General features: G+C 44.2%; 1 protein-coding gene across 2 annotated transcripts in view; it reads right to left on the reverse strand.

Annotated features, from left to right (window-relative positions):
* mtcl2 (microtubule crosslinking factor 2) overlaps window positions 1–23,829 on the reverse strand; it is a 69,631-nt gene extending 45,802 nt beyond the window's left edge. For both annotated transcript variants that reach the window (XM_078419168.1, XM_078419167.1), the window contains exons 1-3: window positions 22,379–23,829; window positions 11,853–12,077; window positions 6,299–6,457 (exon numbers count right to left, since the gene is read on the reverse strand). In XM_078419168.1, coding sequence (XP_078275294.1) covers window positions 6,299–6,457; window positions 11,853–12,077; window positions 22,379–23,110 — 1,116 coding nt within the window. In that variant the 5' untranslated portion in view covers window positions 23,111–23,829. The remainder of the gene's footprint in view (window positions 1–6,298; window positions 6,458–11,852; window positions 12,078–22,378) is intronic.
* Between the last annotated feature and the right edge of the window lie 452 nt (window positions 23,830–24,281).

Here is a 24,281-nt window from a genome sequence, read left to right on the forward strand (position 1 = left end):
TGTCATGACAACTTATGTAACATTAAGTAGTTTAAGTTAATTAATTATTATCACGTTTTCTACCGAGATACAGTGAAAAGCTTAATCTGCATGCTGTTCAGTCAAATACACAAACGAAGGAGTAGTGATGGCAGTTTTGGAATGGCCTACCATGGAGCAACCAAAACAATGAATCTAGGCAGATCATCTCTAAACTAGGGTGCTTCATTAATCTCATTACTACCATTGCTTCAACAGTTCAACATCTGGTTTCCATCCTATGGAATCAAACATCAAGTCAGTTCCCTGGTGAACTGAAAATATTATTCCTTTCGCTTTTGAGACTATCTGTGGTAAAGGCTTCAAACTATTCACTCTTGTTCGCCAGAGATGCAGCTGACCAGCTGAGTTCCTCCAGCACTTTGGGTCCTTTTCTGTGAACCTGCATCTGCAGTTCCTTGTTTCTACAACTGTTCACTGTGTTTCGTGTCCAGCATGCTTGGTTGATGAATGCAACCCCTGATTTCTGGCACAAACACGATATGTAACAAGCAGTATTTTGTAATTTTCTTTAAAAGAGATTGCTAACAAATTAAAGAGTACTAATAAAAAAGGTCAGGATTTCCACTTCTTAAACATGTTGTTCTCTGTACAAAAGTCACTGGCTTTTGCTGAATGTTCATTTAATAATCTAACAATACGTCCCTCTGAAAGACCTTGGTCAAAGTTTCAGTTGATCAAATGTTAAGACTTTGCCAAGCCTCGGTTACATCAGTGAAGCAGGAAAATAAATCTCTTAAACATACAAAAGTCTAACGAAGATGTAAATTAGATAAAGTTTGTGAAAGCTTTTAGAAAATCTCCTTGAAAAGGTTTAGTTAAGATCATCAAAATTGCTCCGAATTGAGCCAGGAAATGGTGTTAATCAAGCGAGCTTTATTAAAGTAGAGCAGCGAGCCAGAATGCGCATTCGGCTGGAAAGTTTGAGGAAGTGCCATTGATTTGCAGCCTGCATATTAAACACAGGTTTCCTTAAACTGAAGTGGTAATTTCCTGCCCCCAACAAAACACTTAAGTGTCGCTGCGTCTTTAACACTGTTGCTCAGGTGACTTTATATAACTTTTTAAAAAATGAGGTTCCCTACAGCCATCAGGCTATTAAACACTACAACCTCAAATCATTTCTGAACAACAATAGACTATTATTATACTACTATTGTTTGTTTTTTAAGTGTGTGTGTGTACTTGTGAGTATGTGTATTGGCATCGCACATTGTTGTAAAAGGGAAAGGGTGGAGGGAATAAAATGCAGAGAGGAGTGTCGTGTTGGATCATAAAGTCTCGGCACGGAACAACCTCCTGCGTTGCTTGGCCGGATCGTCATGGGGCGCCAGGACATCTACTCTCCGAACCAGTGCTCTTGCACTTGTGTACAGCGCCGCTGAGTACGCCGCCCCAACATGGTGCCGCAGCGCTCATACCAGCAAGCTAGACGCCACCCTCAACAACACCATGCGGATCATCACTGGCTGCCTACGCCCTACTCCGACGGATCTCCTGCCGGTGCTCGCAGGTATCGCACCCGCCAAGCTTCGCAGAGAGTTCTTCACTCATAGGCTGGTGTGCAAGGCCCCATCGGACGCCAAACATCCTTTGCACCACCTCGCCCAGGATTGACAGCAACTGGGACCTCAACGCCTGTCATCTCGTCACCCTTTCTCCCGTCATGTAGCGACCCTCTGTGGCTCCGGTTTCAACATACTAGGAGCATGGAGAACCAGCTGGGAACAGACATCGCGACCTCCTCAATTCACTGTCGCACCGAACACCACAGCCCCACCCGGCTCGGACATGCCCCGCAAAGAGTGGGTCGCTCTGAACCAGCTCCGCACAGGGGTCGGCCGGTTCAACGCCAACATGCATCGTTGGGGGTTGCGTCCATCAGCAGCCTGCGTATGTGGAGCAGACCAGCAAACAGCGCAGCACGGCATTTTCGACTGCACTGTCCTCCGTACCCCTGGTGGGGGGGTAGACCTCACGGCCCTCGACAACAGCACATTGCACTGGCTACAGCGCCTGGAGGCCGTTACATAACCTCTGCTACCTCAAATGCAAGAAGAAGCTAAATAGCCAGAAGTAACATAGATGATGGGAGGGGATTTGGCAATCTGTCTAGCCTGTGTCTATAGGAATAACAAACAATGGGAAGGCAATACTGGTGTTGGGGCAGGGTAGTGGTGGATAGTAGATAAGAGCGGAGGACACAAGGAGTGCCTGCTGGATCAGAAGGAAGAGTAAAGCTCTGCAAAAACAGTGGCTCGTTCTAGGAATATGTTTTTGGAGAAAATTGAGGTATGCTTTGCATTTGGGTGGATAACCAAACGTAGTTATCATGACCCCCCAGTAGAGCGCTGTTTCGATTATTGCTCCATTTTCTGGGAACGTATCTAAAGCACTAATCAAGGTATTGCTGCATAATTCAATTGCAGAAAAATTATATAATGATGCCTCTTTTTGGCACAAACTGTTAGAAAACAAACTACATGAGAGCGTCAACTGTTTAACTGAGGCATAATACAGTAAGAGTATTTTGAGAATTTTACTTTTAAGAACAGTTAAATCAGATTCAAGCAGTTTGATTTGCTAATAAATACAGAACATTGCTACAAACTTAGCAAGTCTGACAGCATCTGTGGAAAGAGTGAGGAACTGCTTGCCTGGACAATGGAGGGTCTCTGATCTGAAACATTGACTTTCTTTTGCTTTCCACAGATGTTGTCTGACTAGCTGGGTTTTTCCAGAATTCTTTCCCCCTGGAATTCCAGCATCTGCAGGCATTTTTTAGGTTTTGACTTCTATTTATAAAACCAAATCTCTCGCCACATTCTAAAATTTGGTTCAACAAATACTCAATATGCAGTGCTTAATGTTCACAGTTTATATTCTACAGTTGCCTCATGTAGTTAGACTCAATTTCTACTTTTGGCATCAAATTTATTTTATGTTTATGGCTTTGTTGAAACAGTAGGCATAGAGCTTGTACATAACACTGGCAGTAGTAACTTCAATTTATATTCACATATTCAAACTCCAAGCACAGTACATATTTCTTAAACTTTGGCACTTGACATCCATGAATACCTGATCATTATTGTCTAGACTGAATTGCTGGATGTCTAATTACAAGGATTCTGAAGGCTTTGTAATTGGCTATTTTTATCCTAGTTGATGCACAGAACTAGGCTGCAAACTAATTGCGAGTATATTCGAATCTGATTGCACTTCCAGTCCTGTGACATTTCACAATGCTTGTTTCTGCATTCACTTTGTACATATAATGGTGAATGGAAGTATGTCAGGAAGCCATTAAACATTTACATACAATGGGTATCTCGAACAATAATCCTTCAGTATATGGGTAGCTTACAACCCAACGGTATGACTATCGATTTCTCTAAGTTTAAGTAATCCCTGCATTCCCCCCACCTCTCTCTCTCTCTCTCTCTCTGTCCCTCCCCTAGTTGTTGTACTAGTTTCATTGTCGTCCTGGTGAGTTTCATCATCTGTAACTCCTTTTCATCTAGCCCACAGCTAACAATGGCCTGTTCCCTCGATCATCGTTACTTTTTTTGCATATCTTTCATTCATTTGTTCTATATCACTCTACATCACTGTCTATATCTCTCGTTTCAATTTCCCCTGATTCTCAATCTGAAGAAGGGTCTCGACTTGAAACATCACCTATTCCTTTTCTCCAGAGATGCTGTCTGACCTGTTGAGTTACTCCAGCATTTTGTGTCTATCTTCGATATAAACAAGCATCTGCAGTTCCTTCCTATACATCCTTCAGTGTATGTAGCTTATACTGGTAGACAGACAGAAGAGAAGTGAAAGATGGTGAGGCCTTCTGTGCTACAAAGACAGAAGTTGAAAAAGGATAAATACATCAGACTGGGGCGTACTAAACATTTTCAATTTCTGCAAGCCTGTTCAGTGTCAGTAAAAAAATGTAACCCTGTGGAACATCAGTGTGGAACAGCACTGGGCTTCCAAAGGTCCACTCCGTTTGATTTAAAAACAATGGAATCAGGCAGGTCTGTAAATGGGCTCCGGTCACTCCTGCTGGAGGAGCTCTGAAGGACGAGGAGAAGGAGTGATGTGACAGCAACCAATGCCAAAAATAGCTCCGCAACACACAGATTGGCCGCCTCACCTAGACTAGGCACCACATTTTCGAGGGGACTTCTGGGAGGGGATTTTAAATGTGCTCTCTTAATTTTTTCTGGATTAAAGGAGGTGGCAGAAAATCTGTGGTGGACCTGCACTAATGAAAACCCTTACATGTGCCAGAGTGGGGAAAATCAGGAGAAATTAAAATCGAGAGAAATGTTGCCAAAGCTTACTTGACAAGTATTTATTCAGTGGGTTTCATCAAGAACTCAAAGATACAAAGAATAAACAGGACAAGTCAAACTATCCCTTTGTCACATTTTGGGGGCATGTTAAAATACCAGATTATTATTGCACAACTCTGAAATTGTGATCGAGCCACAGCTCCAATTCTACTACACAACAGGAATTAACGTTAAATGTAACTGGAAACAAAAACCCTGCAATGAGTACTAGTGACAACTAAACCGTATGATTGTCATGAAAACACATTCAATTCATTCATGACCTTCAGGGAAGAAAACCTCTCACTTTCTTGTCTGGCTTCAGAACCACAGTTGATTATCCACCACAGGAACCCGACGAAATCGATGATAGGGCGGCACGGTGGCGCAGCGGTAGAGTTGCTGCTTTACAGCGAATGCAGCGCCGGAGACTCAGGTTCGATCCTGACTACGGGTGCTGCACTGTAAGGAGTTTGTACGTTCTCCCCGTGACCTGCGTGGGTTTTCTCCGAGATCTTCGGTTTCCTCCCACACTCCAAAGACGTACAGGTATGTAGGTTAATTGGCTGGGTAAATGTAAAAATTGTCCCTAGTGGGTGTAGGATAGTGTTAATGTACGGGGATCACTGGGCGGCACGGACTTGGAGGGCCGAAAAGGCCTGTTTCCGGCTGTATATATATGATATGATATGATGAACTAGCCACTTAGTTCAAGGGAATTATGGATGGGTAATAAATGCCAGCTAAGACCACATCCCACGAAACAATTCAAAGAAAATCAATCCAGCACATCCCTTGGATATCCGGAATATCCCCTGATATTTACGAATTGTCACTGTAATACCACTGAATCTTTGGGATAAGTGCCTTCAATTTATAAAATGTGCCATCCGTTGCCCTTGGAAATACACTGAAATACCCTAAAAACCAATTTCATCCAGTCATCTCAATTTACAAAATTTTGCAAAATAAAACATTATAATAAATCAAGCAACACCATTTCCTTTAAGCATTACAACTCAAGAGCTGAAAACTGATAAAAAAAACAGTTGCTCATTTATCTAATCTTGTCAAGGGCCAGAGAATGATAAGATTTTCACAAATTAAAGTTAAGGATATAATTAAATCCAATGGATTATAAATAAGAATATATATCATTAACAAGTCCAATTAGCTTCTGGTTTCTTGAGCCGTAGCAGCCCGTGCTATAATGCTTATCTCTGGGTGGCCAGCATTTTATTTATAGCCGGATAATAAAGTAGCTCCAGTCAACAATGGGAAACATTAACCCTTGATGTATCTCATGTAAGAAGGAACAACAGATGCTGGTTTACACTGAAGATAGACACAAAAAGCTGGAGTAACTCAGCGGGTCAGGCAGTATCTCTGGAAAAAAGGAACAGGTGACATTTTGTGTTGAAAGGGTCTCGACCTAAAATGTCACCTGTTCCCTGTCTGTAGAGATGCTGCCTGACCTGCTGAGTTATTCCACCTTTTTGTGTCTATCCTTGATGTATCTCAATGAGTTTGTACTTTTTAAGACATAGGATTACACCAGGTATAGGAACAAGTGATTTGGTCTAAATAGTCCTTGTTGGTGTGTACATTCTACTTGAGCTTCCTTCCACACATTCTCAACTATAGGGATAACTTTGTACTCCTATCTCATATTTATTTGACGTACATTTGCATGCATCTAATTCTGACAACTACATTTCAATGCAAAATGAGTTTCTTTAGGGCAGATTGCTCACCCCCTGGAGAGAAGATATTGGAGTAAAGGTCATAGTGAATGCTCCTGTGACTTTTCAATAGATGCTCCCAGCGGGTAAGAGCTCAAACTGCAGCAACTGAAATAAAAGATGCCCTTCAGCCTATGTGATAATCAAGTTAAAATAGCAAGAGTAAACAAAGAGTACCATTACCTCTTTCATTTTGTCCATTTCACTCTGCAACACCTGCTTGGAAATGTCCATTTCAATTAGTTTCTGTCGAAGATCTTCATTTTCTTCTTCCAGCTTTTTTATTTTCTTCCCAATAGCTTCCAGTTCATTGTGAAGTCTTACAGACACGTCCTTTGAAACCTGTACACAGAAAGTACAGTACTCAGAACACGTACTGGCAGGCTGCCTTCTTATTTAATAATGCCTCATAAAGCCCCACTTGTCTACTGCAAAGCAATTAGTCATAAATTCTGTTTGAACCCTAACTGAATTTCATTAGACTGAGTCAGGGCATGCATTTTGAATTTTGCATACACAAACTATTCCAAAGGGATTTTTTTATTCCAATGCCGGAAATTGGGAAACAATGACCAATCTATTGTTTGAAAGGTGGGACGTTACTTTAAACACCCCAAATACCTCAAAGATGTGTACTGAAAAACTGATTTCATTGATGTACCAAGGACTCGTGGAATCCGTGCAGGTTTAAAATCATTCCAACTCCCTCATTTCACAAAGTGGAGAGACAACATTGGCATATAAGAAAAGGTCGAGATTGTGCTATTCTGATCTTTCACATTTCTATCCTAAAGCATCACGGACCAGCCAACACCGAAGCCAACACTTGCAGAGTCATTAACTAAACCCTTCTGCCACCCAAATACATGTTTACTCAGCTCTATTGGAATGAACATTCTTCAGTCAAAAACATGTATCTGCAAAGAAAGGGGGCACGACATATTTCTTCTTAATCTTTGGTGGAGAATAAATACAGCTGTCACATAGAAATTCAGACTGAACAAGCGTAACGTTCCAGTTGGAGTGGTTTGAGATGGGGGTGGGGCAATGCAGACAATCAGAAAAATTAAAATACTCGTAAAACAGGAAGATAACAAATTGATCATCTAAACAGACATTAAAATGTAAAAACGAAGTAAGTGAGGTCCAAAGGGACTTTAGTTCTAATGCTCTTTAAATCAGGAATAAATTCAAACTCAGTTGGGCTCTCTCCCAGTACATTTTAATCTACAAGACTACTGCTGTTGCATTCCAAATTAAATGATCAGAACTGCAGATAACATCTAATATTTCTAATGTCCTGGTGTTGGACAGTAAATTATAATTAATAGAAGATCAACCAGTTCACAACTTGAGTTAAAAAACAATATTGTGAAGAGAAACACACTTATTTTGGGTTATTTTTGCCAACACATCTAATACTAACAGACCACTCAACCAAAATAAACCTAATGAAGTTACAATCTAGAATGACATGGGTGCTAAAGGGAAAGCAGCAGGTAATGGACACAACAGAGCATTCCCAGAATCACAGGGTTAGATCAAAGCCTTTCTGCTGCGAATGGTGGTCGACAATTAAACGACTGGCAGGAAACATCATGAACATCCTCGGTAATGTGGCACAGGAAAAGACAAACCTGAACTAAATGTTTGCATCCTTCTGCAGCCAGAAATGGTAAGTAGATGACCCATCTAAGTCAGCATCCAACATCCCACTGCCACAGAAGCTAGACTTCCAACAGTCTCATTCATTCCAAGGGATGCCAAGAAACACGGAACAACTCACTGTAACACTGAAGACTCCACACTTCTAGGATAGCACGGTGATGTTAGCAGAGCTGCTTTCTCATAGCTCCTTCGGCTTGGGTTAAATGTTGACCTCTGGGGCTATCTGTGTGGAGTTTGCATGCTCTCCCTGTGATCACGTGGATCTCCTCAGGGTGCACTGGTTACATTCCACCTGCCCTGGGTTGGGTTAGGGTAGGGATTATTGTAAAAATAGGTGTTTGATAGTCAGCACGGACTCAGTGGGCCGATGCACCTTTCTGTGTCGTATCTCTCGAGGATTCTATGACTAGATAACTTATACTTCAGAACCAGCTGCAAAGTCTTTCCAAGCTCTTCCAGTGCGAGTGGCTTTACCATTGGCAGAAGTGTTACCTAAAGACCAACTGCCTTTGAGGGAAATTGGCATTTGAAGTGTTACATCAAGAAGCTCTAATATATGGGAATCAGGAGGCAAACACACCACTAATTAAAATGAACATAAGTTAGAAAGGACTGGATTGGGAGGTCAATTCAAAGGCATTACTAACAGTTTTTTATAGAACTATCCTCGGCCCAACAACCTTCAAAAGATAACAGAGGAGGAGACAGCGCTGCCCTCGCAGCTGCGGCTTGCCTGCAGTCCGTTTGTCTTTTGTGTTTTTTGTTGTTTTTGTCTGAATTGTAGTTTAAATATGGTGTAGTGTTTGTGGTTGTGTGTTATGGGGAGGGGTGGTGGGAACTATAACATTGTCTCTCCCGAGCGGAGACGCAACCTTTGTTTCTGTGTCGTGTCTCCATTCCCGCTGCGGCTTACCACCGGCCATGCACCTGGAGCTGGCGGCCTCCGGCTGGGACCACCTGGGCCCTGGTTCGCAGAGCCCGCGGCCCGGACTCACCACCTGCGGCGCTGGCTGCCTTCGGATGCTGCGGGAGCGGCTGCGACTTGTCTCCGGCACGGGCCGCGTGGACGTCGGAAGCCCGCAGGCCCCTGGGTGGGGGCTGACATCGGGAGCTCCGGCAGCGGCAGCGTCTTTGCCCGCCCCGAATCGTGGGGCTTGGGTCGGTCCGCCGCGGACCTTTCACCGTCCGGCGCGGCCTGAAATAGGCCACGGGATTTTCTCCACCCGGCGGGGGCTTCAATGTCGGGAGCCCCGACCGCCCCGACAACTTCAACAGCCTGACCGCGGGAGAAGACGGCAGGGAAGAGAAAAAGACATTCTGGCCTTCCATCACAGTGAGGAGGTGACTGGAGGAGACTCACTGTGATGGATGTTTCTTTTGTTTGGTGTTAGTTTATGATTGTATGTGTTATTGCATTTTTATTGATTATTCTTATTGGTCTTATTGTTGAACTGCGGGTAATTTTTCATTTCACTACACATTTATGTGTATGTGACAAATAAACGACTATTGACTATCAATTATGTATCAGAAGATAAACAGGGGTGAGATTCTTTGATGCAGCAACTCCATTCCCATGGCCTCAGATTATCAAAGTCTATGACCATAAAACATTCAGGCTTGGGCTGACAAGTGGCATTTGTAGGGTTGACATTTGTAGGGTTAATCGGCCATTGTAAATATCATCCCTAGTGTGTGGAGACTAGACGAGGAAGTGGGATAACAAAGAACTAGTGTGAACAGATAATCAATGGTTGGCATGGATTCAGTGGGCCAAAGGGTCTGTTCCTGTGCTGTATCGCTAAACTAAACACTTGTGCCACACAGTGATGCCAATGTTCACTTTAAGCAAGAGAGATAAACAACCTCTCCTTAACATTCAACACCATTATCATTTCCAAAATGTCTCCAATACCCTGGAAGGCAACCCATGACCAGATGCCTAAACAGACTATGTAGACAAAAACAACAGTTATGAAGCTAGGTATTCCCTGTAGAGTGCCCTACCTCACTTACTTTCCAAACCCTTCCCACAAGTTACAAGTCATGATTACTGTGGAAAACTCTCCATTTGCCTGGACCAGCACAGTTCCAACATTCAAACAAACCTCCCCGTCATCTGCAACAAAGCTAGCCAACTGGTAGGCACCTCATCCATTATCTTAAACATTCACTCGCTTCTCCACTGATAAACTGCGACCACAACATGCACGTAGAAACTACAAGGTACCCTACATTAATTTGCCAAACGTTCTTCACTAGAACCGTCCAAAATTACAGTCTCTAACTCCTAAGACATGGGCAGCAAGCATAAGGAAACACACGTGAGCTCGTGTCCATATGACACATCACCTCAATCTGGAAATATACTGGAACTCCATTCTCATTGTGTTCAAATACTAGAAATCTCTTGTTAAAAGAGAGTCTTCAAAACCCAGAATAAGATAGCAGCACAAGAAAGCAGCAATTGTCTCTTCAGGCACTTCTGGATGAGCAATACGTGCTGGCCTTCCCTGTGATGCCCACAACTCACCAAAGATTTTACACCAATAACTGAATTGGTCACTTTCCAACGTCAGATATTCGCACTAAAGCACAAAAACTTAAAACAGCCGTTCTCAAGTCCAAATTACTTTGGATTTAATTGCACCACACCACCACAAAATAGCCAACCTCAGGACTTTGGTTAAAACTTTAAACGTGTGCTATGGAACTGTTTCAAGCTTGAATTCAGTCTGGAGATCCACAGATTGCAAATACATGTCATCAGTCTCCAAAACTGCGTGACCAGGCTTTCCGAACCAATGTATATTTGCCTTCCTCCTTGCTTCACTCTGGAATTCCGTCTTTGTACGATGTACAAATCTTACCATGACACAAAATAATTACGTTTGATGAAAAATGCACAAGATTTCACAAAGGCAAAGATTTTCCCCAAACATCATCATCCGTTCATTAAAGAAAAGTAACACACTGAAGAGAAGGATTTTGGTCTGATGCAAATTTAAATTATACATTCTGATAAAGCGAATACATGCTACTTGCTTCATGCTTGGAGTGGCATGGTTCAAATTAAACCAATTAACTAATTTTTACCTCATTGGCAATCACCTAATCTAAACTCAATTATTCCCAGCAAAAGTGTCATTAGAATGGATAGAATTTGTTCATTAGAAAGCTGTTTAATTCAATTAATTAAATTTAGAATAAATTTGAATCAACTAGAAAAATATAATGACCAACTGCAAGTTTTTTTTATCCACCCCAATGTTAACAAAGGTGAAACTGGTATACAGCATCCTTAATAATGAATCCTTAAAAGTATAGCCTTTAATCATTAATTAATTATTAATTAATCTTTGCCATATTTTTGCTTTATCTTTAAAATACCAAATTCAAATGGGCAAGTTTCAGTGAATATCACACAGTAGACGGCATGAGATTAATGTGTTGCTCAATCTTCAAGCTTAACATTTTGGGACTCTTCAAATTTTACTTTTATTTTCTGAAATCTAAACGAGCAAGAATACAACACAAAGTACAAAAACATATCAGTACACTTCAGTTTGGAAGCAATAATGCTGGCATATTTCTTGGTACTTATTACCGATCTAAAGTACAAGATAAATCATCCCTTCAAATTTTACAGGAATTGTGGTCATAGTCACTGTATATGTGAAGAGAATTTGTGCACAATTGCTTCAAAACCTAATATCTGCCAATTCCCTTGATGGTTTGCAGTGGTTCCAAGATTTGACCAACTATTAGTGCAACCAAGAGATCCGAGCAGGAATACAATTCCTTCTCTGGCCGCGAGTATTTAGCCGGTTTCAAAGAGCTAAACCTTCCGGCAAGTTTACTTAACACAATAAAACTTCCTGACATACACATCCAGCCATAGTTCTGGCAATAAACACTGGACAGAAAAACATAAAGATTTATTTTGCATAATGGGAGACAATAGTTAAATCAAGATAACTGAAAAAAAAACATATATAGAGAATTTAATTTTCCCTTGTGATATAGTCCAATCAAGTTTCTTGGAAAAGTGTTCGGTATTCATAATTACCTTTACATCTTGTTCTAAATTTCGGATGAGTTCTCCATCAACATGACCTGTCTGTGCTGCTCTGAGGCTTCGTCGCTCCGTCTTTCGCAGTCGGTATTGAAGGATGCGACAGGTTTTGTTTGCTCTGTCTAGTTCTTGACGCAATTCCTGTAGCTGATACACGTCTTCTTCCAAGTAGATGTCCCTCATTTCCAACATCTCAGCTCGAAGTTCTTCAATTTCATCCTAAGGAAACATCAGGGTATTTTGTTTTTAAAGAACTACTGAAAAAATCTAAAACAAGGCAGGAAATAGGGCAAAATAAATTCTGCCATGATCAACATAACAGTGAGCTTGCACACAAATCCAGTATCATCATGTAATATTATTTTACATGTCCTTTCAATCCTCAAAGGGTGTTGAAAATTATTATGAAATAGAGAAAAAATATTACAATTGTAATATTCAATCCATTTGTAAATGAAATAACTGAAAGTACACTTAAACATTTGAACTTCAACATTTGAATTTGCGTAAGATTATGGAGAAAGAAACTGGTCCAGATGTTCAAAATATGAGAGTTTAAGATTTAATTACAATTTTACTAGTCTTGATATTTACATAGAAACATAGAAAATAGGTGCAGGAGTAGGCCATTCGGCCCTTCGAGCCTGCACCGCCATTCAATATGATCATGGCTCAGTACTCAGTATCCTGTACCTGCCTTCTCTCCATACCCTCTGATCCCTTTAGCCACAAGGGCCACATCTAACTCCCTCTTAAATATAGCCAATGAACTGGCTTCAACTAAATTCTGTGGCAGAGAATTCCACAGATTTGCCACTCTCTGTGTGAAAAAAAACGTTCTCATCTCGGTCCTAAAAGACTTCCCCCTTATCCTTAAACTGTGACCCCTTGTTCTGGACTTCCCCAACATCGGGAACAATCTTCCTGCATCTCGACTGTCCAACCCCTTAAGAATTTTGTAAGTTCCTATAAGATCCCCCCTCAATCTTCTAAATTCCAGCGAGTACAAGCCGAGTCTATCCAGTCTTTCTTCATATGAAAGTCCTGCCATCCCAGGAATCAATCTGGTGAACCTTCTCTGTACTCCCTCTATGGCAAGAACGTCTTTCCTCAGATTAGGAGACCAAAACTGTACGCAATACTCCAGGTGTGGTCTCACCAATGCCCTGTACAACTGCAGCAGAACCTCCCTGCTCCTATACTCAAATCCCCTCGCTATGAATGCCAACATACCATTCGTTTTCTTCACTGCCTGCTGCACCTGCATGCCTACTTCCAATTTCATTCAAGATTCCCTTGGTTTCTCCACAATATCCAGTCATGTAAAATTCAGTGAGGGGATTGAATCAGAAGCTCGTGGGATTCATCGATGCATTAAGCCTCCTTCTCCTTCACTGCATGTGATCTCACTGGTATTGTTTTGTTATTTACTCATTCAGAGAATGCGAGTGTCACAAGGAATACCAGAATTTGTCAATCATTCCGAAATATCCCTGAACTGCGGAGGATGTTAAGAGTCATGATATTGGTGCATCTGGAGTTACAGATTAGGTCACACAAGGCAAAGCTTTGAAGGACAATGTTGAACCAAATAGACTTTTAATGACAAAATTCTAGTTTCATTTCTACTATCCCTGCAACTATTTATAACTCCAGATGTATTTGATTAATTGAATTTAAATTGCCCAGCTGTCTGGAACTTGCATCGTTGGATCAATAGTGCAGAACTCTTGCTGCTGTGCTGAATGCCCACTAAACCACTGTATACACCACCACAATGATCCAAACAAGAACAGCTAATGTACAATGATTTGAAGATCATCCAGTATCTCTGAGAAAGGATTGATTGTACAGTACCCAAAATAAATATTTATGCTTGGAAAACATTTATAATGTCCTCCATAATGTTTGGGACAAAGACGCATCATTTATTTATTTGCCTCTGTATTCCACAATTTGAGATTTGTAATACAAAAAAAAAAAATCACATGTGGTTAAAGTGCACATTGTCAGATTTTATTAAAGGGTATTTTTATACATTTTGGTTTCACCATGTAGAAATTACAGCTGTGTTCATACATAGTGCCCCCATTTCAGGGCACCATAATGTTTGGGACACATGGTCTCACAGGTGTTTGTAATTGCTCAGGTGTGTTTAATTGCCTCCTTAATGCAGGTATAAGAGAGCTCTCAGCACCTAGTCTTTTCTCCAGTCTTTCCATCACCTTTGGAAACTTTTGTTGTTGTTTATCAACATGAGGACCAAAGTTGTGCCAATGAAAGTCAATGAGACTGAGAAACAAGAATAAAACTGTTAGAAACATCAGCCAAACCTTAGGCTTACCAAAATCAACTGTTTGGAACATCATTAAGAAGAAAGAGAGCACTGGTGAGCTTACTAATCGCAAAGGGACTGGCAGGCCAAAGAAGACCTCCACAGCTGATGACAGAATTCTCTCTATAATAAAGAAATATTCCCAAACACCTGTCCAACAGATCAGAAACACTCTTCAGGAGTCAGGTGTGAACTTGTCATGAACCACCATCTGCAGAAGACTTCATGAACAGAAATACAGAGGCTACATTGCAAGATGCAAACCACTGGTTAGCCACAAAAATAGGATGGCCAGGTTACAGTTTGCCAAGAAGTACGTAAAAAAGCAACCACAGTTCTGGAAAAAGGTCGTGGACAGATGAGATGAAGATTAACTTATACCAGAGTGATGGCAAGAGCAAAGTATGGAGGAGAGAAGGAACTGCCCAAGATCCAAAGCATACCACCTCATCTGTGAAACACGGTGGTGGGGGTGTTATGGCCTGGGCATGTATAGCTGCTGAAGGTACTGGCTCACTTATCTTCATTGATGATACAACTGCTGATGGTAGTAGCATAATGAATTCTGAAGTGTATAGACACATCTTATCTGCTCAAGTTCAAACAAATGCCTCAAAACTCATTGGCCGGCGGTTCATTCTACAGCAAGACAATGATCCCAAACATACTGCTAAAGCAACAAAGGAGTTTTTCAAAGCCCAAAAATGCTCAATTCTTGAGTGGCCAAATCAATCACCTGATCTGAACACAATTGAGCATGCCTTTTATATACTGAAGAGAAAACTGAAGGGGACTAGCCCCCAAAACAAGCATAAGCTAAAGATAGCTGCAATACAGGCCTGGCAGAGCATCACCAGAGAAGACACCCAGCAACTGGTGATGTCCATGAATCGCAGACTTCAAGCAGTCATTGCATGCAAAATACTAAACATGACTACTTTCATTTACATGACATTGCTGTGTCCCAAACATTATGGTGCCCTGAAATGGGGGAACTATGTATAAACATTGCTGTAATTTCTACATGGTGAAACCAAAATGCATAAAAATGGCCTTTATTTAAATCTGACAATGTGCACCTTAACCACATGTGATTTTTTTTCTATTATAAATCTCAAATTGTGGAGTACAGAGGCAAATAAATAAATGACGGGTCTTTGTCCCAAACATTATGCAGGGCACTGTAGAATGATTTATTGGATTGAGACACTGAAGAAGGGTCTCGACGAGCAACGTCACCTATTCCTTTTCTCCAGAGATACTCCAGCTTTTTGTGTCTATTTTCGGTTTAAACCACCATCTGCAGTTCCTTCCTACACAGAATGATTTATCTACTGGTTGGTCTTGGAAAGTTTCCCCAGAATGGATGGATAGATGAATAACAATATTACCCAGAAGTAATAAAGCATGCTGATAACCTTGTGGTGTTCTTGTTGTTTGAAAGGCAATTAAACTATCGTGTTAGGCGTTTCCTTATGAAGTATCATTAATGCACTGATCGGCAAAAGCATCACAAAATAGGAGCATCACACCTTCAACGTCCCACTGAGTTGTGGGACTGGATGTGAACAGACGTCATTGCTTCCTGTGATTTTCCCAGCTGTACTCAGCAAGCAAGTCAAAATGCTTTCTATTTTGCAATAACAAAGCAGATATTATTAGGAATGGGAGAGCCTTGCAGCTGACCGTACGAGGTGGAGAGGTACCCTGAACCAACATCTCAAAACGGGGGACGAGAAACTGATGAATGCAGCAGCAGAAAAGTGGGCACGCAGAAAGGAGCACAGCAACTTCAACAAACCAGAGACCACACACAAATGTGACCTTTGCGACAGAGACTGTCACTCCTGCATTGGCCTCTTCAGCCACAAGCGACGCTGCTCTAGCCGAGGTGTGGAGCAAGCAGCCAACTAGGATGCATCACCCATGGTCAGCCATGACCGAGGGGGCCTAAGAAGAATTATTAGGAAATAAATCCAAACCAATCACTAGTTAAATGAAAATAAATTCAATCACAATCTGACTATGGCAACAACACTTGTGCTCATGAATTTTACTATTTTTGAAATAAATTCTCGAGAACAGCAAAGCATGAAGCAACAAAATCTTCCCAGGGAGAGCAATTTAGTTTGTGCAAACATGCCCAAGTTTAAAAAAAAGCTCCTTGAGGAACTCAGCAAGGCAGGCAGCATCTGTGGTCAGACAACATTTTAGGTTAGGATCCTTCTTCCAATGGGAGAAAGCTAGAAAAAGGGAGCTGAGGGAGGGACAAAGCCTGGCATGTGGGAGGTGGATTTACAGGTGACGGAGGGGGTGATTGACAAAGAAGTGAAGTAAATAACAAAGGCTAGAGGTGAAAAGGTGACAAAAGGATGTCAGATAAGGAAAGAGGAGGTGTGAAATGCCTGGCCCATGGGAGAGTTGTGGGCAGAAGGGGAGGAGAAAGAGCGAGGGGATAAAAGGGGAAAATGAGACTCTGGTGTGGGAGAGGAGGGGGAGGGGAAAGAGTGGGTGTGTTCGTGGGGGGATATTACTTGAAATTGGAGAGTTCAATGTTCATAGTGTAGGTTTCCTTGATGCCTGGCAAGAACAGCTGCATATACATTAGGGCTCTGTGTCTGAGTAGGCAGAATGTAAACGATCACAGGCAGAATGATCAAACGACTGAAACACACCACTTCCTGTGAGCACAAGGTGGAATTTCAATGTCAAGTGTGGGGTTAATTGATGAGGGCTGTCCTACAGTAGGCTGCATGTTTGGCAAGGGTAGACTCCATGAGATTAGTGGTATATTTTGGACCAATTCTTCAATTTTTAAGGAAATTAAGACAATGTTGTTTTTTATAAACCGTGTGAACGCCAGAAGTCAAATTTACATGAGAAAATAAATATTGCAGCTTATTTTACAAACATGCGTAAAAATATTGAACTATGTTAAAAATAATCTTGCACTAATGTAACCCAAATTGGCAAGGCTCATGATTGCACAGCTTTTGAACTCTCTAAGGATACAGGCAATGCTGCAAACGGCATTCATTACTCATCTGTGTTGTTCATAGGTGGTAGGGTGGGTCCTGTTGGACCGCTTCATACATGAAGCAATATTTTCCACTGGTGAAGGGAGAATAAAATTCAGGCCAGAAATATTGAAAGTTCATTTTCAGGATCCGTTATTTTGTCTCTACGTCACGCCATGCCTGACAACCAGTCTTACTGCTTGTATACTTGTAGGCTTGTATACACTGGAATTTAGAAGGATGAGAGAGGATCTTATCAAAACGTATAAGATTATTAAGGGGTTGGACACGTTAGAGGCAGGAAACATGTTCCCAATGTTGGGGGAGTCCAGAACACGGGGCCACAGTTTAAGAATAAGGGGTAGGCCATTTAGAACGGAGATGAGGAAAAACCTTTTTCAGTCAGAGAGTTGTGAATCTGTGGAATTCTCTGCCTCAGAAGGGAATGGAGGCCAATTCTCTGAATGCATTCAAGAGAGAGCTAGATAGAGCTCTTAAGGATAGCGGAGTCAGGGGGTATGGGGAGAAGGCAGGAACGGGGTACTGATTGAGAATGCGGCACGGTGGCGTGGCGGTAGAGTTGCTGCCTTACAGCGAATGCAGCGCCGGAGACTCAGGTTCGATCCTGACTACGGGCGCCGTCTGTACGGAGTTTGTACGTTCTCCCCGTGACCTGCGTGGGTTTTCTCCGAGATCTTCGGTTTCCTCCCACACTCCAAAGACGTACAGGTATGTAGGTTAATTGACTGGGTAAGTGTAAAAATTGTCCCTAGTGTGTGTAGGATAGTGTTAATGTGCGGGGATCGCTGGGCGGCGCGGACTCGGTGGGCCAAAGGGCCTGTTTCCGTGCTGTATCTCTAAATCTAAAAAAAAATCTAAATGATCAACCATGATCACATTGAATGGCGGTGCTGGCTCGAAGGGCCGAATGGCCTACTTCTGCACCTATTGTCTACTGCGATGTCAGCTGTGACCCAGTTGGTAGCACTCTAGCCTGCGTCACAAGCCCAGGCTATACGCTAAAAAATATATTGATAGCAAAGTTTTTTTTTCTGAATTTTATATTTTTAATGATAAAATGAATTAATTTTTGGAATGTACTATTTTACAATTACACATTGTACATTCAGACTATTCAAATTGACACACAGAAAGAATCTTGAATAATTAATTAATTTTTTTAATAGGGTGAGGCAACTTCTCTCACGCTGTCTAATATGTTTTCCAGCATGAAGCAAATGGTCATGGAAGAATCATTCATATCATGAAAGAAAATGAAAGGAAATGTAGCTTTTTAAAATAAGCATACTATTTTAAGAATATTAGCTCTGCCATGGTGTTGTTTGCAGCAAGTCATATGATATGGTTATGGGGTATGAGAACTGTTATACAAAGTGTTATTCAGTTTGGATTCTTTTAGTTGTTAAATGAACACGAGGCAGACTGACAGAAGCTAATTGGTTTTGTGTTAGAGAATTTTTAGATTGGTATGCACTTTTAGACTACTTAGCCTAGTCTGATGGGAGAATAAGATATTAGAAAAAAAAATACCAGTCCACATGGACTTAATAATAATAATAGTATATTCCTTTATTCGTCCCACACCGGGGAAATTTACAGTGTCAGTGGGTGGGTCTTTACTTGTCAGTGGGTGAGACTTTCATAATTTAAATATTAATTTTGAAAATCTATTTTTCTATTTTTCTTGTGTAGGAAGAAACTGTAGATGCTGGTTTAAACTGAAGAAAGACACAAAATGCTGGAGTAACTCAGCGGGACAGGCAGCATCCCCAGAGAGAAGGAATGGGTGACGTTTTGGGTTGAGACCCTTCCCCAGACCCTTCTCGACACGAAATATCACCTATTCCGTTTCTCCAGAGATGCTGCTAAGTTAGTTACAGCTTTAAAACAGCATTTTTGGATACTATTTGTGACAAAGTATGATGTTGGAGTGAGCTGCACATTTTAAAGATATTTTCCACTGTGAAATGAAATTAGAACCAATGCAGAATCCTACTGCTGGCATCTCAAATTTCAAGACTGAAAGTTGTGACAGAACACCACCCTTACCCAGGTTAATTTCTTTCACTTCTTTTACAACTGTTTCCCTCTCTCTTGATTCCTCTTCTCACCTTTAATCCCAGCAGCCTCCACATTTGATGATCATTTTCAAACATTTCTGCACGATGCTACCACAGTATACCTAATCGTGATGCCATCCTTTGTTCATCCAGGAGAGATGTTCTCATCAGTGACACACACAATCAATATCAGCATCTCCCGCTCATCCCTTGGCACTTCCTGTGCCAGTGTAGTTTAAGCAACATTTTATTTTTTACCTCTTCCTTTCTACCCAGTACTCTAAATATCTGCTTGGGGCAAAAAATAATTTAACTTGTGCTTAAGAGTCAGAGTCACACAGCACGGAAACAAGCCCTTCGGCAAGACTCGCCCATGCCAGCCAAGATATCCTATCTATCTAAGCTAGTCCTATTTGCCTACGTTTGTCTTATATCCCTTCCTATCCATGTACCTGCCACAAGTCTTAAGAAAGGTACATGGATAGGAAGGGATATGCCTGTCCCGCTGAGTTACTGCAGCTTTTTGTGTCTATCTTCGGTTTAAACCCGCATCTGCAGTTCCCTCCTACACCAATCTTTTAAAGTACCTGCCTCTACTTACTACCTCCTCTGGCAGATCGTTCCATATACCCACCTCCCTCTGAGTGAAAAAGTTGCTCCTCAGGCTTGTATTAAATCTTGTCCCTTTCACCTTAAACATATGTCCTCTTGGTTTTGATTCCCCTCCCCTGGGTAAAAGACTGTGCATTCACCCTATCTATTCCCCTCATGATTGTATAGACGTCCTTAAGAATGTAACCCACAAGAATGTAATTGTTACAAGAATGGAACGCACGACAAACTATCTGGTAATTGGTAAAACATCCCAAAGCATATTTGCGAGTTGGTGAAACTACGGGTAAATATTTCAACAGACGGAAAGTGTATGACTAAAGTTTAGCGTTTTACATACGTTGACAGAATACCAATAGAAATGTATTTCATCTCTCGGCCCACATCCCATCTCCTCCCCCCCCCCCAAACAGCCATTCGTCTGTCAGTACAATTACTTTTGCAAATGTGTCAAAACAATTACTCATTCAAAATTTCAACAAACGGCAGTACTGTGCATCAAGATCGGCACGGGTAACACGTGTAGACTTAGCCTAGTTTCTCTAACTATTGGAATCGAGACACGCTTGTGCAAAAACTCAAAAAGAATAAAACGCTCAGTCTCTATCTTCAGAAATCAAGAAATTAGTGTTCCCTTGAATCTTGTGAAAATTTGGGAAAAACATCCCCAATTGGCTTCCACCAACAGAGGAAATTCTAGAACAAGAATCATGTCTGAACAATAACAAGGGTGTACTATGATGCTGGAACAGTCCTCATTCTGATAACAGCATGATGTATTCATCATACATTTGGACCTGAGCAATTGCTAGGATGTGGAAACAACAAGATCAAACCCAAAAGGGATCTCAGCTGTTAGCCAGGTCATATTCAGCACTGTGGTGCACTTGCAAGCAGCACAAAACCTATCCAGTGTATTCAATTTCCAAGGTGGACACAAAATGCTGGAGTAACTCAGCGGGACAGGCAGCATCTCTGGAGAGAAGGAAATAGGTGACGTTTCGGGTCAAGACCCTTCTTCAGACTGATGTCAGGGGAGTGGGTGGGATAGAATGTAGTCGGAGACAGTAAGGCTGAACTGATCATTAATCACCCCAATCCACAGCAACCTTTATTGCCGGACACAACAGACCATTACCCCCTCCCCAACCGACTGTCATCCCCAAACCCAAGGTTGGGGAAAAGGGATGGGTTTGAGATCAAAGATCCATCAACTTTGACCCATCATCTCCCCCCAGCCTCAACCATCATTCCCAAACCGAATCAACCATCTCTTCCCCCAACCTCAACCATCAGCTCCAACCCAACAAACCAGCACCTTCACCTTGAGCATCAACCCCAACCATCTCACTCCACCCTCAACTACCCATCACCCTCACCCCAACCATGACATTCATCCCCAACTGAGCATTAGCACCAACTCCAACCATCTCACCCCTCCCCAATCACTTATCACCCCCATTCCCAACCAACCACCTTACCCCACCATCAGCTCCAACCCAACAAACCAGCACCTTCACCTCTAGAACATGAACCCCAACCATCTCACCCTACCCTCAACAACTACCCATCACCCTCACCCCAACCAACCATGACACTCATCCCCAACTGAGCATCAGCCCCAACTCCAACCATCTCACCCCAAACAACTTACCCAACCATCAGCTACAACCCGTCACCTCCAGACCATCAACCCCCACCCCGAGGAGGGGCTCGGGCCCCACCCACCCACCCACCCACTCCACCCCGAGGAGGGGCTCAGGCCCCACCCACCCCGAGGAGGGGCTCGGGCCCCACCCACCCACCCCGAGGAGGGGCTCGGGCCCCACCCACCCCGAGGAGGGGCTCAGGCCCCACCCACCCCGAGGAGGGGCTCAGGCCCCACCCACCCCGAGGAGGGGCTCGGGCCCCACCCACCCACCCCGAGGAGGGGCTCAGGCCCCACCCACCCCGAGGAGGGGCTCAGGCCCCACCCACCCCGAGGAGGGGCTCAGGCCCCACCCACCCCGAGGAGGGGCTCAGGCCCCACCCACCCACCCCGAGGAGGGGCTCAGGCCCCACCCACCCCGAGGAGGGGCTCAGGCCCCACCCCGAGGAGGGGCTCAGGCCCCACCCACCCACCCCGAGGAGGGGCTCGGGCCCCACCCACCCCGAGGAGGGGCTCAGGCCCCACCCACCCACCCCGAGGAGGGGCTCGGGCCCCACCCACCCAGAGGAGGGGCTCGGGCCCCACCCACCCCCCCACCCCACCGAGGGGCTCGGGCCCCACCCACCCCACCCCGAGGAGGGGCTCGGGCCCCACCCACCCACCCCACCCCGAGGAGGGGCTCGGGCCCCACCCACCCCGAGGAGGGGCTCAGGCCCCATCCACCCACCCCGAGGAGGGGCTCAGGCCCCACCCACCCACCCCGAGGAGGGGCTCGGGCCCCACCCACCCACCCCGAGGAGGGGCTCAGGCCCCACCCACCCACCCACCTTCAGGTAGTCGTTCTCGGAGCGCAGCTCCTCCATCTCCTTGGCCATCTCCATGTCCAGGTGTGCGCCGTCGGGCAGCTGCTCCTCGCTGAAGTCGGACAGGCCGAGCGAGTTGCTGAGGTGGCGGAGGCGGCTGTCGGGCCGTGGGCGGCCATTGCCGTTGCTGTTGCCGTTGCTGTTGCTGCTGCCGCTGCCCGGGGAGCTGGGCCCGGGGAGAGCCGGAGCCTCACTGTCGCTGGTGGGGGCCGACAGGTCGGAGCTGCTGTCGGTGGCGGCCCAGCGGGGCCCGGGCCCGGGGGTGTGGGTATTGGTGGGCCCGGGGGGGTGGGCCTGGGCCCGCGGGCTCTTCCAGCGGGCGGACGCCTTCTTCTTCTTCTTCCCGCCCGCGGGGGGCGCCGCCGCCTTCTTACTGCCCGCCCTGTGCTCGCCCCGCGCTCCCTCCGCCCCGGGCCCGGGTCCTAGTCCTAGTCCGGCCGCCTTGCCGCCCGCGCCCGCGCGCGTATCCTTGAGCCCCGGGCTGTGGGTGTGGGTGAGGCGGGACAGGCGGCATTGCCCCCTCGCCCTGCCCGCCGCCCCCCAGCCCCGCACCGCCGCCCCCTTGGGTCTGGCCGGCGACGGCGTGCGGTGCACCTTCTTCTTCTCGCCCGGCATCTTCTGCTTCTGCTGCTGCTGCTGCTGGTGGTGTTGCTGGTGCTGCTGCTTGCTGTCTGCAGTCCCATTCACCGCCTCCATCCCTCGCCCGATGCGATTCACTCAATGCAACGAACCAAGAACGAGCGGCTCCTTGTCTCGTCTCATCTCATCCCATCCCCGCGTCCTGACCCGCTGCAAAGCAAATGCAAAGCTCGTTCCAGTTGCAAAAATGCAATACTCGTTCCAGTTGCAAATGCAAAGCTCGTTCCAGTTGCAAAAATGCAAAGCTCGTTCCAGTTGCAAAAATGCAATACTCGTTCCAGTTGCAAAAATGCAATACTCGTTCCAGTTGCAAATGCAAAGTTCGGTCCAGTTGCAAATGCAAAGCTCGGTGCAAAGACACAGATGCAAACCCCGGGTCCAAATTCAGATGCAAACCTTCGGGTCCAAAGACACAGATGCAACCCTCGGGTCCAAATTCAGATGCAAACCTTCGGGTCCAAAGACACAAATGCAGAGCTCGGTCCAGTTGCGAATGCAAACCTTCGGGTCCAAAGACACAATTGCAAAGCTCGGCGCAAAGACAAATGCAAACCCCGGTCCAAAAGACAAAAACCTCAGTCCAAATTACAAATCTCAATCGACGAGCGGTCGGTCGGACGGTCCCCTTTTGCTCAGATGTCCAACAACAGTTTCCTTTGTGCCTTTTTTTATTTATTGGAGTGCTGGTGCGATCTATCTATTTGTGACGATCTCTCTGTTTTCACTGAAACACGCTGGCTGTCTAATGCACCAGTCCGCTGCTGGGAAACAACATAATACTCCGCCCAAGCTGCTGATCCAGTGACGCACTGATCCTCAGCTACCGAGAGTCATCTTGCTCCCCCTTGCATCAGACGTCCTTGGCTGGAACTGCTGCCGAGAAGTCCAAACACACGTCCACTGTCACTGCATTTTACTACAGCACTCCCTCTTTATCTTCATCGATTCCATTCGGACCAGGCTGTTACATAAGCAAGAAACAGTACACATTGAGAAAAACAAATGACGCGAAATGGACATTTAAACATTGGGAATGTATCTCACTCGGTGGGTGCAAAGCTAAGGGCGTTTAGGAGTGTGGGAGGATCTGAATCTCTACATTGGTCCATTGTTCAGTTTTACATTCGTCTGCTGTGAATTCCTAACATTTTCTGCTCTTAGTCTGTAAGATTTTTAAATCAGTTAAACAGACATCTATAATATGCATTAATATGTGACGTTAAAACGA

Source organism: Rhinoraja longicauda, chromosome 22 (genome assembly GCF_053455715.1).
Source record: "Rhinoraja longicauda isolate Sanriku21f chromosome 22, sRhiLon1.1, whole genome shotgun sequence".
In the NCBI taxonomy this organism is placed as follows: Eukaryota; Metazoa; Chordata; class Chondrichthyes; order Rajiformes; family Arhynchobatidae; genus Rhinoraja; species Rhinoraja longicauda.